The following is a 14,355-nucleotide window of genomic DNA, read 5'->3' as shown; positions in this document are numbered from 1 at the left end:
AGCTATGCTCCCACCAGCAGGAGGGACTGTCCAGCTGGGCTGAGGCTTGGCGTCCAGGCGAAAAGGTGTCTGTGTCCCTAGGAAGCCACAGCAGATCCTCACGTTGCACATAGGACTCCATCCAGAAACCAAACTGGGGATGGCGGTTTTTCTTTCATTTGCAGCTTAATGTGTCTTGTACTTTATCTTCAGCGTTGCACTTCTCAGCCTCATCCGAAGAGGCAGCTGCGTCCTGGAAACTGAAGCGGCTGTGGAAGTGCGTTCCTCCACGCCATCTTCCCTCCTCCCCGGACAGGCCTCAGTGTCTGCTTGTGTAAGAAAATGTGAGTTACACAGATTTGCTTCTAGAGCTTGAGAAAATCAAGCTTAGCCAAAAAAGAAAAGGAAGTTACCTCTAAGCCCAAACTTCTTTGTCCTCGCTGGGGTGATGTTCTCAGAAGAAGTGCCTATGGCTGCCTCTGCTGGCGTCTTGGTCCCCACACTCTGTCTTTGGGCCCTCTGGGTGCTCTCTCTGGCTCATACCACCCTTGACTAGCACTCAGGTTTGCTGCTTCTCCACCAGGTGGGGGTGACCACCCACGGGCCTGCCTGGGTCTGTGAGCCTCCACTGGCTCTCAGGGAGGTCTACCTTATGAATTCCAGTGAAAAGATAGGCCCTGATGACAGACAGGCCACTGCCACCCAGCCCGTCCCCAGCCCCCATCCTCAAAAGCCAAGCTTGGTTTCAATTTGAGAGCCTGGGACCCAGACAGTGAATATTTGGGACTTGTAGGGCTCTCCTGCAACCACCAGCTCTTTGGTGTGTGGGGAAAGCTGCCACGGATGAACATGGATGGGTGTGTCCCAATAAAACTTTATTGATGGACTCCTCTGAAACGTGAGTTCCGTAAGTTTCCACATTGCTCTTCTTTAGATTATCTGTTTTAAATATTTAAAAGTGTGGAAGACAATCTCAGTGTGATTTGTGCTGAGGCCGCAGCTTGCACACCTCTGTCCTCGAATATATATCCAGCAGTTCAAGGGGAGAAGCCAGGACTCCCGAAATGGCTTGTAATTGTCCTAAGACACATGCAAGCCATTTTCCTGGGCATTTCACCCAGAGATGAATGATACAGCTTTTCTATGGCCCCAGAGAGTCCCCACCATCAGCTTATTCCCTGGCCAGATCTTGCAACCATCCTGCATTCCTTGTATGTGTGCCCAGTATTTCCCATGTGGGTGTGAGGTGACAGCAGAGGGATTCCACCAAGAAGGGAAGGACGGCTGTGCAACCCCGTCAGCAGTCATGTATCTCATTGCACAGGGGAATCCCTACCACCTGACCCAACCCGCTCACTGAGAGAGGGACACCACCCTCTCAGTGGGACTTTTCTTTCACGTTTGCAGTACAACCTCGCGGAGGGGAATGAGGAACTTCCATGATGATATGGGATAGGAATTCTGCCACATAACAGACATTGCAGAGAGTCTCTGTAAGTTCTTTAATTATTCAAACAACAGAGCACAAAGATACAGTTTCAAGTACATTCTGATGCACGCTTTTGACAGGAACAGAGATGCGTTTAGTCACCAAGGACTGGCAGCAAGCAGCGCCATGGATACATTTTGCACAAACTCTCGGTACCATGAACCCTGAAGATGAGATGTGTGCGTCCTGCTCACGTGGGGTGGCTTCTCCATGCTGTGGCTTTCTCTCCTTGCCTTACTGTAACACTGTAAGGTCTTTAAAAGACCGAGGGGCTGGGAAAGCAAGTGGCAGGGCTTCCCCATAGCCCTTCCAGGAGAGGGTGCTGCCTGCAGCTGGGTGCTGCTCCTGAATGAAGCCAGGCTCCAAGGGTTCTGGTCACCAGAACGCCTCCTGGGCCAGCAGCACCTTCAGGCTGGGGCAAAGCCTGCTCCTTTTCTGATTGACTGCTGTACCACTATTTGGTCAGGTTGCTCAACACAGCCAGAGGAGTTGGTGGGCCCAGTGTTCCTGGTTTACCTGTGACCAGCTTTGATTTGAACAGTCAAAAGAGCAGAGACTGCCATCTCCACCAAGGACTGTGAATGCCAGCTTCGAACCTGCTCGCTGCTCTGAAGACCAAAGACAAGTCTGCAGCGTAAAATGAAGGCCTGCTCCTGCCTGGAGGGCTGACCCTGCAGAAGCATGCAGAGGACAAACCCACGTCCCCAGGGCCATCTATGTGGCTATGGCCTCCGAAGCCAGCTTTCACTAAGAACCAGCCAGGGACTGGGTTTCTTCCTGCGGAAACCCCCACAGGCTTTGCCTCAGGAGCCAGACTTGGCCGAGTGGGACAGAGGTCATTTGATCCTGTTCCCTATGCTAGGACCACCCTTAGTCAGGCTTCATCTGGCCAGAGGCCCCAAGCCCATACAGCTTGACCATTTCAAGGACCAGCCTGCTCAGATCCTTCTGCACAAAGCACAAAGTAGGTCTATGCCTTCAATAAGCCAAAGAGTGACCTGTCACCTGAGCTCCTAAACCATAGCCAAGGGCAGAGACCTCTTGGCCAAGCCGGCAATGCAACATTTGAGCTCAGAGGGACCCTCCCCCAGACCCAGTTGACATCAGCACTGATTGAGCCCTAGGGATAAAGTCCATGGCCACCCATCACTCCAGACAGGCACCAGCATGACCTGAGGACCGCTGGCAGCTCCCACCCTCTAGCAGGCAGCCCACCAAGTGCAGGTGGAGAACACTGTTCCAAAGGACTTGCCACAAGGGTTCAGAGGTCAATGCCTGGCCGCCTTCTCTGGACCCCTTTCAGGAAAGGGCACAGCAAGACTTCAGAAAGCAGCTATGGACCTCCTCCCCACAGATCAGAGACAGCAAGACTGAGGAGGTGCACAAGATTTCCTGACAGTCACACACAAGGAAGGATCCTGTGTGACCCAGGGCCCCACTTCCTCTGGGCCTGTGAAGCAGGCTTTGCTACCTGAGGGATGGGCCTGGGGAAAGACAGGTCCCCACATACAGTACCTCCAACCTTGGAGAGGATAGGAAGAACTTTGCACGACAAATACAAACAGAGCTGAGGTTTCTCCAGGGATGGGAACAGACAAGTGGATATGTTTGTCTACTTTGGTTACCTAGGTAAGCCAATCTGAAGTCACAGTATAAACAACACATCTAAACAGAATATTGGGGCTCTAAGTTTCCCAGACAAAAGAGCCACAAAAGAAAAGAGAAAGGGCTGCAACAGGAATTCTCAGTTATTATATACTAACCAGTCCGTGCGTGGCACACTTTATTTCTATAAAACTATTACAAAATATTCAAAAATACATTTTAGTAAATTTACAGCAGTTATGTCTCAATTTATTAATGCAAAAACATCCTTTGTTTTTCTCTGTACAAACCACAGGCTCCTCGTGGGCTCATTACTATGTGTGCGTTTAAAAAATATTATTTTCTAATAAATTCTTTGAAGGTAAAAATAACAGAGTTCTTCCAGTTTGTCCCAAAAAAAAGTGAGTGTGTGTGTGTGTGTGTGTGTGTGTGTGTGTGTGACAGTCTTGGCTTCCAAGAACATGGTCAAATGATGGTTACAAAGCAAACATTGAACCATGAAGACAGTACAGAAGCTGGCTGGTACAATGGAAACTAGTTAAATTAAAATAATATATTTTCATATTTTACACTATTTCAAAAAATGAAATGTCATTCAGTTAAGTATTGATCTCTCAAAAAATCTAATTTACAATTCTGTGTATAAAAATATAATTTGTGGACCCCCATGAAGCATGGTTTAGTTTACACTTGCCGAAAGCAGGAGCGTAGCAGAGGAGGAGCGGCGAGTACAGAAGTTTGCGCTCTGACACTCAGGACGTGGGACATGTAGAAAAATAGACTCTGAGCAGGTTGGATGGCCTCACAAAATAATCTTTCCTCCTGTGAGTACAGTTCACATGATAATAAATTATCCAAGACACAAACTAGTTAAGGCTCTTGAAGGTCCGGTTCATATTATTTAAAACATCTATTCATACCAAACAAATAAATAGCCAGGAGAGAAGGAAAATAACCAAAATAAAACAATAACGAAAAAGTTCAAAAAATATATATATAAACTAAACACAACAACAAAACTCCCCGGGGTCTTTGTTTCCTTATAGTCTACTTTGGACTGTTCTACGTTATTATTATTATTAATTATTATTATTATAATTAAAAGTCTCATTCCGTGCGCTCTTTCTTTCCGTGCGTCTGTCTTTTGCCTTATCTCGCCGTGGCTTCCCGCTCCCCGCCCCGCCCCCTCCTGCGCCCGCTGCCGGGTCCCCTTGGACCTCAGCTGGACTTGACCGCCATGCCCAGGGGGTGCAGAGACTCGCTGTCCAGCAGCCAGGTGCCAATTTGGTAGAGCAGCTGCGAGTACCAGTGGATGCCGGCGGCCGCCCCCGCCCCGGGCGCCTCGGCCGCATCTGGCGCGGGTGGGGGGTCGCGGCCGCCGCCCCCGCCATCGCCATCGCCGTCGCCATCGCCGCTGCGGTCCGTGTGCGCGGGCGCCAGCGCGGCCAGCAGCGCGTGCGCCAGGCGGAAGGGCGCGAAGGCCCGGTGGGCCCAGCCGTGCTCCTCGATGACCGCATAGCACGAGGCCAGCACCCGGTTGATGAGGATGGTGCCGTGCGCCGTGAGCGGCGCGTACGTGCCCGTGGCCTCCTCACGCAGCGTCACGCTGTGCACCGCGGCCGGCAGCAGCCGGCGGTCCCCGTCGCGCTCGGCCACCACGTACACGCGCTGGCCCGGGCGCACGCGGCTGGCGAAGAGCGCCCGGCGGCCGGCTGCGCTCCCCGGCGGCGGCCCCGCGCCCCACGGCGCCTCGGGCTCCTCCGCGGCCGAGTCGTTGTGCGGCGCGACGAAGAGCAGGTGCGCGGCGGTGAGCAGCAGGCGCTCCCGCGGCTCCCGAGTCTCGATCACGTAAAAGACCTTCTTGGCGCGGTCGTCGCGGTCCAGGAAGGTGAGGAAGTCGCTGTACAGCAGCCTGCCCTGATCGTCTGCCGCCAGCACGCGGTCCCCGGGACGCAGGTCCTTCACCAGCTTGGTGCCGCCTTGCTCCAGGTGCACCGTGGCCGATCCCGGGAAGCAGCCGCCCGATTTGGCCGCCACCGAGTTCTCTGCGGTGAAGAGAGAGAAGAAGGGACAGGGTGTTGAGTCCCAAGAGGGAGGTACGTCGGGAGACAGGGGATGGGGTGGCACAGGCTGGGTTCCCCGCGCGCCTGGGCCAGGGGTGCACGCGCCGCAGCGGGGGTGGGGGGCAGTAGGTTCCAGGCTAGTCCGTGCATACCTCCCTCCTTCCCCCACCGCCTCGGTGGCAAAGCTCAGATGCCGGCCGCTTCCTGAACGACCCTTTACGATTGCAGCGGCGGTGCAAAGGTTGGCAGGCGTCTCCGGCAGGGGGCCGGTTACGCTCCCAGCCTTCCTCCTTTCTCCAGCCCCATCCCCCTGCTCAGCACACTCCCGGCCTCGCACGAACTCAGAAGGATATTTGCTCTACTCTCGGATTCCTGAGGAAGCCTCCTTGAGCTCGCGCGGGCGCCAGGGCGCACCCCCTCTTCTCCCGCCCCCGGCCTGGGCGCGGCGCCTCCCCGTGCGCCCCGCACCGAGGCTGCGCTGCGGGAACCCCGGCGGCCGGCCCCAGACCCGGCCCGGGCGGCGGTGTTGACCTGTTGGCGGGGAGGGGGGACGGGAGTGAAAAATAACTGCTGTAGGTTGTAGCAACTGGACAAGCATTCCAGCGGATTGCCCGAGGTGTGAAAATCCGAGGCTTGTGCGGATTTTCTAATTAAAATCCAATAAAGAGACCCGCATTGTCAGTGTGATTTCTGGAATAAATATAGGAGACACTCTTGGAAGAGGGGACACTTCCATCCCCCCCCCCCTTTTTCTCAGCTCACCCTCCAGCTCTCGGGCCGCCCCCTCCCTATTTGCTCAGGTGCAACCCCCTCCCCTCCCCCCGTGTGCAGTTCACACACGGACTCTCCAGAATCCCGGGCCTCACAGGCACTATTTGCACAGCCAGGCCTCTCTCCCAAGCACTCGAAATGTGTATTTGAATTTTAAATGGCCAAGCCTGCTCTGAGCGCTGGAAGCGCCGGTTCTCAAGGCCCCTTGACTACCCGCTTTCTCGAGCCCTCTGTCGCTCTGGAGGCTCACTGTCCCAAGGACAATAATTGAGGTTGGGGCGGAGCGCGGGGGCCGGGGAGGAGGGGCGGGGAGGTCCCCGTCTTCTTTGCATTCCAATCTCCGGGATCATGCTTTTTGCAAATAGAGATTGCAAGAAAAGAACCTTCCTGCTGGAATTACAGAGGTTTTTAATCTTCTCATCGGTTTCTCCGTCATGAAGTGCGGGGCTGGCCATTGGAGGCCCTCCGTAGCCCCCCGGAATGCGACCCGGGGCGCTGGCGAGCCAGAGTCGTCGAGTCGCACGACCCTGCTTGACACGCACGGCGCGGCGCCCCGGCTCGCGTGCGCGGAATGCCAATGAGCGGCCCACCGAGCCCGGGGTCTGCGAGACCCTCGGGGCGGGATTACCGCTGCTCATTTCAGAGGAGACCTCGTAGGGACCCCCGCCAGGGGGACCCCGCGGACAGGGGTGGCGGGGAGGAGGCCCCGCGCGTCCAGCGCAGCAGCGAGGTCCAGGAAAGGGCGCCCCCGGGTCGGGGGCCTCCGGCCGCCTGTATTTCCCACCTGGGCCAAAAAAAGGAACCCCAGCCGCGGGCTCCTGCTGCGGAGCCCCAGGGGAGAGGGCGCCGCCTCCCCGACTCCTCCCAGAGCTGAGAGCGGCCCAGGGGCTGTAAACCCGCTTTCCCACCACCTTCTCTGCGCCTTTGCCTTCTATTGTTGCAAGAAACCAGTATTTACCTACGAAGTGTGCCTTGACACTTTAAAATTGTTTTTCTACTGACACGTGCTATTAAAATGCAGTTTAGGAAACAAACTGGGAAAATTGTGTGTGGGGGGGGCACACGGAAGACAGAGTTCTTTGAGATTCACTGTGAACTGCCTTGCTAAACGTGTCAACTTGTGCCGAGAGACGGCGAGATCGGTGCACACGGTCCCAAGCGGGGTGTTGAATGTGTGCGGTAATGCCTGCCTTTCCTTAGCTGTTCCTTCCGGCAACAGCGTGTGGCGTTGCAGGCCCAGGGAACTCAGCCGCACGCCGCCGACTGGGGCGGCAACCCAAGCCAGATCGCCTTTCCTGGTCCAGCCCGAGGCTCACGAATCCCAGCTGGACTCCTAATCAGAACGGATGCTTCTGGGCGTGCGGCATCCAGATGTTCCGAGTGGTAACTACTGGTTTATTACCTCCCACCAGGGCTCTCCCCAAAGGCTTAGCGAGTTGAGTTAAGTGAGTTTGGAATCCACAGGCATCCATCAGGGCGGAGGGAGCACCAGGGGCTTACGCCCTGGACAGACCCTATTGCACTTGGGAGGGTTGGGAGGTGGGAAGGTGGGGGTGCAGGGCTGGGGGTGGGGTGGATTTTTAAGCCCTAATTAGAGGAAGGAGCTAGACTAGCCATGGCTAAAGGCGCAGAATCATCAGGAAAGTGCTACCTCACCCCAACTCTTTCTTCCCCATCTCCACCACCTGTAGGGGGCTCCAAAGCCACCTGTCTTGGGCACACCCCCTTCGTGAGAACTTCTGGGCCTTGTGGCCTCCAAGACCAGGGCAGTTCCTGGCTGAGGTCTCATAAGGTATGCCCCCACGGCAGAAATCCAGGCATCCCCCAGAGCCCCTCTGGCTCTGGCTCACATCCCCTGTTTTTCTCTCCAACTTTCCTGTGGGGCAGATCTGGAGTTGGGGGTTCTGTGCTGGCGTGGGGGCAGGAATGTGGAGCAAGGCAGCGTGAAGTGGGCTTACCTGCTTTGACGGAGCAGTGGATATGTGCTTTGGACTCATAGTAGACCCAGTCGAAGCCAGCCTCCACAGCCAGACGGGCCAGCATGCCATACTTGCTGCGGTCTCGGTCAGAGGTGGTGATGTCTACTGCACGGCCCTCATAGTGCAGCGACTCCTCTGAGTGGTGGCCATCCTCATCCCAGCCCTCTGTCACCCGTAGCTTCACTCCAGGCCACTGGTTCATCACAGAGATGGCCAACGCATTTAACTTGTCTTTGCACCTCTGTGGAGAGAAGGGGGACCCCAACCAACAGGCACATTAGCTGGTGGCCCCACTACCCACCCACGCAGGGGCCAGGGCTATGCCAGTGGAGAGGTGAGGAGGGCACTTGGGTATGGGAGGGGACAGTAGCTGCAGGAGGAACCAAGTCCTCTGGGATGAACTGAGGGCCTTTCTCCAAACCTGAATGCAAACGTAACTACCTTGATCTGAGAAGCAAGAGAGGTTTCTTTGGGACAAGTAAATTGTATGTTTTAGACCCCAGTCCCAGAATCCTCCAGGAGCACCCTCAGCCATGCTGTACTCCTCCTCAGATGCCCTCTACTTCCCAGCACAGTCTCTATGGTCTTCTTCCTGCACACCTGTGCAAGGGTCCACCTTCCCTCTGGCTAAATCCCTGAGGAGGGGACCTAAGAGGCCAGGTGCACCTTTGCAGAAAGAACACCCTGTGCACTTTTGAAAGGACTGGGAGGCCTGCATTATCTCGTCTACCCTGTGCCTATCTGAGGTGAGAATGAAGCCAAAGGTGAGGGAGCCCATAGCAACGCTTAGGGTGGGAGGTGGCCCAAGTGCAAGGCAAGCAGATGAGTTCTGATGTCCAGCACAGGCAGGGCCAGAGGACAAACATTCTTGATCTGGCAGCCGCATTCCTTCCCCTATGGAACTCCTGTCTGCCAGGCTTGTCTGTGGTCTGATTGTGTCCTTGTTTTCTTTAACCTGTTCCCTTCCTCCCTGCTTGTCTTCTTGGCCCCAGTGCAGAATGGTGTCCAGCAAGTTTGAAGAACAAACTCAGAAGGTGAAGGGGGGCGGGGCAGGAGAAGAGGTGGGGGATGGGGAGCCAGAAAGGCCAGAACCTGGAGTCCTGGCCTTGAGGAGGCTCCCTCTTAAAAAAAAAAAAAAAGAGAGAGCTCTCTCTTCCTCTCTCTCTCTCTCTCTCTCTCTCTCTCTCTCTGTGTGTGTGTGTGTGTGTGTGTGTGTGTCTGCTAACTCACTGCCTAGCCGTCTATACTGCTGCTGGTGGGCTTTTGGACTCGAAAGAGGGGCGGGAACTGGTAAAAAATGACAGGCACATCTCAGAGAGAAGCGGACTCAGGTGGAGGCAAGAGAAGCAATTTCAACTCGACTTCTGCAGAGGGTAGGGCATATCTCCACCTCCTCCAGGTGGAGAGGGGCTCTCTGCTTGGAAATGGGTTACCTGGATGGGAAGACGGCCCCTCTGCAGGGCCCTAATTATAGCGAGGAGCACTTGTGCAAAGGTCAGAGAACTCTTGTAAGGACTGCTGCCCGCGCTTTCAGGGGACTGACAAATTGCGCAACAGGGAAAGTCTTGTGGATCTGGCAGCAATAAAAACCAGGAATATGGTTGTAGAGTTAAACATACAACAAATGGAGGAGGCTGGGAGATTGGGGGCGGCCCTGGTAACAGGTCAGCGCTTGCAGGTTTCTGGGCCTGCCAGCAGTGTTCTTTAAGGAAAAAAAAAGTCCGAAGGGCAGAGTTTGAGTGAGGTCATCTTGAGGATTGAACGCTTTTTACATGAAAATCAATCAGTAAACCAGGGTCAGTTGAGAGCCGGGATTTGAAGCCGGTGCGCGCAGGCGCACACCACGATACGCACACGCACATCGCCACCCCCCATTCCAGCCCCCACCCCACCCCGGCTCCCTTCTCTTGCGAGGGGGGAAGCGATGCGGCTTTAAGCAGTTTCCCACCCGGCAGCCTGGGACATGAAGGGGGCAGCTTGGGGAAGACCGCGGGGGAGATGGGTGCAGCACCCTGAGCTGCGCCACTTATGCAGGCATGGAGGTCCCCAGGCGAGGAGCCCCAGGCTGAGCCAGGCCGGGAGACCCAGTCAGGCAGAGGCCGCGGGTCGCCGAGTAGGCACCCGGTGCCCCCGCGCGTTCCCCGGTACCACCGAGCCCCGCGCGGCCTCAGCTGGAGGCTGCAGGACGCTCCGCTCCCCCGCCCGGACTGGGAGGGATTGTCTCAGGCAAAGCCGGGAAGCCTAGGACGGTTATTAATTCATTGGGTCGTGTGCCGCGAATCATGCTCGACTCGGTGCAGCCACCGTGAAGCCCAGCAGGACCGCCGGGGCCGGGCTTTGTGTCGGCGGAGGCCAAGTTGTTCCTCACGCCTGAGCTCCTGCCCACCTCCCCGATCGGCACAACCGCACCGGCCTAGTAGCGCAGAGCAGGGACGGTCACTGCCAATGGTGGGCTTATCCCAGTGCAAAGGAGTCCCAGCTTCAAAAGAGACCCCAGTCCCTAAACGCGTCTCTCGCCGAGGTCTCGCTGAAACCGGGACCCTCAGGTCAAAACAGAAAACCCCTCTGGAGCCCACACCTGAGCGCCTTTGCCTAGCAGTCCCAAAGCACGCAGGAAATCGATTCAACGTGGCGCCTCAGGTGGTCCGCCCATTTCAGCCTGCAGAGCCTGCAGATCAGGCCCCTCGAGGCCTCCCGCCCCAGCTCCCAGGCCGCCGGCACCCTGGCCTGGCACCCGAGGCCTGGCCTGCGCGGGGAGAGTGTCTGTCTGAGCTTCCCTCTCTCGAGTTAATATTAACCAGGAGCTCCTGCGTTCCAGAACTGCTCTGAAAGTTCCACTGGGGACGATCTTGCCACGGTTGAGGGACTTGGGCGGCAGTCACATTAGAGACAGACAGGGAGGGAGGCGAGACAGAGGAGAGGGGCGCACACCTGGGCCCCTTAAAGGGTGGTTATTGAAAACGAGGGGCCAGCGTGTGGCGGGTGCTCCGAGGAGCACACACCTCCTGTGGGCCTGGGCGATTCCGGGGTTTCACTCCTTTACCCCAGCTCCCTCTCACCACCCGGTCCCCTCCCCCCCTCCCCCCCTGAACTCTGAATCCGGGGAAAAAGAGGCACGGGGAGAGTGCACCAAGGGGCACCTCAGACCGCCACATCTCCACCCATCCCCATTTTTGGGGGACCTTTGTAGAACGGTGCAAGGATCTCGGCCTGGCTCTCTCCACCCCACCCCCACCTGGGCTGTCTCTACCCCCTCCTTTTGTGTTGGGAACGAGAATAGCCACTGCCGAAGGAAAAAAAGTATTTGTTTTCGTTTCGTTCGTCTGAGGGAAGTTGACAGAAGGTCAGAAGTTCAAATGCTGCCCGCGCGCGCGATGGCGAGAGTGGCTGGGTGTGGGGTTCCTCGGCCCTGGTTCTCCAGCCCCGAGACCTGGGTGGGGGGAGGGATCCGGCTAGGGGCTCTGGTTGGGGCGCCGTGGCCAAGGGGACCGGGAGGCGGTGGGCGGGCAGTGGGTGCGGCAAGGGACAGGCTCGGGGAGCCAGCGCTGCACCCCGGCCCGTGAACCACCGCCCCCCTCACCCGCCGCTCCTCGCTCCCCAACCCCCGCCTCCGTCGCCAGGGTAATTAGGAGCCCTGCTCTGAGCTCTTGCGGGGCCCGCGCTCTGCGCGTGGAGCGGCAGGGACTGGCGGCCCGAGCCCAGCCCCGCGCGCACTGAAACCCTAGCCGCGGGATCGATCACCGGGGTGTAAGTGGAGCTGAACTGCGTCTGCTTCTGTGCGCGGCTATGCGCGCTCGCAGCAGGCGGCGAGGCGCTCGGCTGGGGCTCAAGGCCGAGGACCCCCTCTCTGACGCGCGCCTTGAGCTGGCCCGCTCCGGATGTGGGACCTCGGATGTCCTGGCTCAGGTCGATTTCTTTTGCATCGCCTCCCTCCTCTCGGATTCGGAAGGTTCTGGAGAAGACCCCTCCTCCGTGGGGAGTGAGAGTGACAAGGGGATGGCGCCCGGGGTTGGCTGGAGAACTCCCTTCGGCCAGCTGCGCGCACCGGGCGCCGGTGGCCCGCGCAGAGTTAACTGTGGCTCGCGCTGCTCTAGGGGCTCAGGCGCGCGCGTCCACACCCGCGGTCCAGATTTAAGGTGGTCGGAGAGGGAAAAAGGATCCTGCCTTCATTTCCTACTCCCCTCCTTTCCGCCTGCTCTAGCCGGCTATCCGGCCGCCAGTCTCCTTCGCTGCTCCCCAGCCAGCCCTGGGACCGGGTCGCGAGCCGCGCCGCGAGGAGGCAGCTGCTCTCTCCCTCCCGTCCGCCGGCCCCCGCCCCCTGCACTTGCGCCCAGCCAGCGCCGCTCGCTCTGTCAGCCGCTTGGCGCACCTAGCCCTAAAGGTAGGACTTGAATATTTTAATAGGGCAGTAAAAAGGATGTTGACCTATATTTGAAAGGAAACCCATTTCTAGCTTCAGTTCTACGTGCATGGACTTTCAGAAAGTCTAGAATCGGCTGGGAGATTGGCAGCCCAGAAGTCTCAAAGGAGGTGGAACAGAGAGAGGAATTCATGTTTTGCTTTGCTTCTCCTTGCACCCACCCCCACCGTCACTAATATTTATTCGCTCCTAATTCTTATGCAAGCAGGTTGAAAACTAAAGTGATGCAGTGCCAATAAGTTCTAAGTCCCTCCCCTAAGGTACCGCGGGCTCTGGAGAAGGAAAGAGCATCCTTTAAGAACTATCAATACATCCCCACTCTGATGGGCACAACTGGAGCAGTGCCACTTATGTGATACAGTGGGGGACCAGCCTGCCCCCTCCGGAGCCCCTGCCTTTTGTCAAAACTGTCCTTTGGCTTTTCCAGTTAGGAGTCTGGTGGGGGTGGGGGGGAGAAGGTGAGGGTAGTCTTAGGGGAAGAAAAAACCCACAGGAAAGAAACGTGTAGGCTATGCGTTCTAATGGTCAAGGCTAGCTTTGTACAGGGACGTGGAGGAGGTCACTTTATGTTTACCAGGGCATTCCTGCTTTCTCCCTCCAGTTCCACTCTCTACTTGGGGAGGGCAGATGTCCCCTAAAGTGAAGGTCTCCCTAAGTTACAAGCTGGAGCAGAGGCAGACTAGGGGAGGCCACCCTAGCAAGGCTAATGCAAGCAGGGCCCTATGGACCACATTCCTGGTGTTCTCACCTCACCCACACCCTAAACTTCCCTGCCGGACCCTTAACCTCCATTCTCCTCCCGGAAGAGGAAAGGTGCTAGGTGGGCAGGTGGGTGGAGAGGGAGAGGGCCAAACCGCCTTCCTTCCTCTCTGCCCAAAGAGCAAACAGAGTAAGTCCGACTGCCTGGTCACGCACAACCCCCTCGGAAGGAACACATTCCACGCCCCGCGCTGGGTTTCTACCTGAGTCATCAGCCGGTCCGCTCCGGTGTTTTCCTCATCTTTAAATATGATGTCGGGGTTGTAATTGGGGGTGAGTTCCTTAAATCGCTCCGAGTTTCTGGAGATCTTGCCTTCGTATCTGCCGCTGGCCCCCAGGGTCTTCTCCGCTACGTTGGGGATAAACTGCTTGTAGGCTAAAGGGGTCAGCTTTTTGGGGTGCCGTCTCTTCCCAAATCCCCTGCCGGGTCCACACGCCAGCCCCGAGCACACGAGCAGCGAGGAGACGAGGACCACCAGCAGACATCTCGCCAGCAGCAGCATCTCGTCCACGGAACCGACGACTTCCGAGCTGTCCCCGCGCGGGTTTGTGCGCGAGCGAGTGCGCGCGGGTGTGTGCGTGTGCGCTCTCCCTTCCTGGCTCGGCTCGCTCGCTCCCTCCCGCGCTGCCTGCTTCTTTTTCTTCCTATATAACCTTGCCGGCTGCTGCAGCAGGGGACTCTCCGCCGATCCCCACCCAGACAGGGGCTGCAGTGGCAGGCTGCGGGTCGCTGATAACGGAACACATCGGAGTTGGGTCTCGAGACAGCAATTAAAAGACAAAAAGAGCCTGGTTTGAAATGGTAGAAAGCCTGGAGAGCTTGTGAAAGGGCTGCCTTTCGCACTATATTATAGCTGGTAGGGACGCAGCTGATTGGCTACAGCCGCAGAAGCTTGTCTTCTGATGTTAACCCTGAAGAAGACTACATTTTTTTTTCTATTGCTGCTCTTGCTTTATATTCACCTGAAGGCTTTGAGTTTTTAAAAAAAAAAGGTCTTTACTAAGATAAAGGTGGTAGGGAGGGCGGAGGCTTGTTCCTCAGGATAACATCAATTACTGCCTGCTTTGTGTACTCTCTGTGTTTCCCCCTTACTTTCTCTGGAATGGTAGGTGCTCCAGTTAAAACCAACAGAAGTTTTTAAAGGACAGTCTCGACCCCCCCCCCCTCAAGCTTCAATCATCAAACAGTCTGTAATGTTTGAAGGCAAAGCTGTCCAGCTCTTATTTCATTTTCCCTTGAGAGACTTCACCATGCAGGCTGGGCGACTCTGAGTTCTGAGGAAGGAGTCG

General features: G+C 56.7%; 1 protein-coding gene across 2 annotated transcripts; it reads right to left on the bottom strand.

Moving 5' to 3' along the window:
• Window positions 1–1,487: 1,487 nt before the first annotated feature.
• Window positions 1,488–14,014, bottom strand: Shh (sonic hedgehog signaling molecule). 2 transcript variants are annotated; one of them, XM_020187492.2, is made up of 3 exons: window positions 13,269–14,014; window positions 7,866–8,127; window positions 1,488–5,118 (listed from the first exon to the last, which is right to left on the bottom strand). In XM_020187492.2, exons 1-3 carry the CDS (start codon window positions 13,566–13,568, stop codon window positions 4,292–4,294), a joined length of 1,389 nt encoding a protein of 462 aa, XP_020043081.2. In that variant the 5' UTR covers window positions 13,569–14,014; the 3' UTR covers window positions 1,488–4,291. The 2 variants fall into 2 exon arrangements, with proteins under 2 accessions (XP_020043081.2, XP_073916139.1); XM_074060038.1 differs by lacking the exon at window positions 13,269–14,014 and adding an exon at window positions 10,465–10,908.
• Window positions 14,015–14,355: the final 341 nt, after the last annotated feature.

The sequence above is a fragment of the Castor canadensis genome, chromosome 2 (assembly GCF_047511655.1).
Source record: "Castor canadensis chromosome 2, mCasCan1.hap1v2, whole genome shotgun sequence".
Taxonomy (NCBI): domain Eukaryota; kingdom Metazoa; phylum Chordata; class Mammalia; order Rodentia; family Castoridae; genus Castor; species Castor canadensis.
This window is presented reverse-complemented; position numbering and strand designations above follow the sequence as displayed.

What these genes read in the sequence shown, in the direction of transcription:
- Shh (XM_020187492.2), bottom strand. Translation starts at nt 13,568, where the DNA reads ATGCTGCTGCTGGCGAGATGTCTGCTGGTGGTCCTCGTCTCCTCGCTG. An exon ending in CGGACCGGCTGATGACTCAG is followed by an intron (nt 8,128 to 13,268) that starts GTAGAAACCCAG and finishes TTCTCTCCACAG; the next exon opens with AGGTGCAAAGACAAGTTAAA. An exon ending in CCACTGCTCCGTCAAAGCAG is followed by an intron (nt 5,119 to 7,865) that starts GTAAGCCCACTT and finishes TCTTCACCGCAG; the next exon opens with AGAACTCGGTGGCGGCCAAA.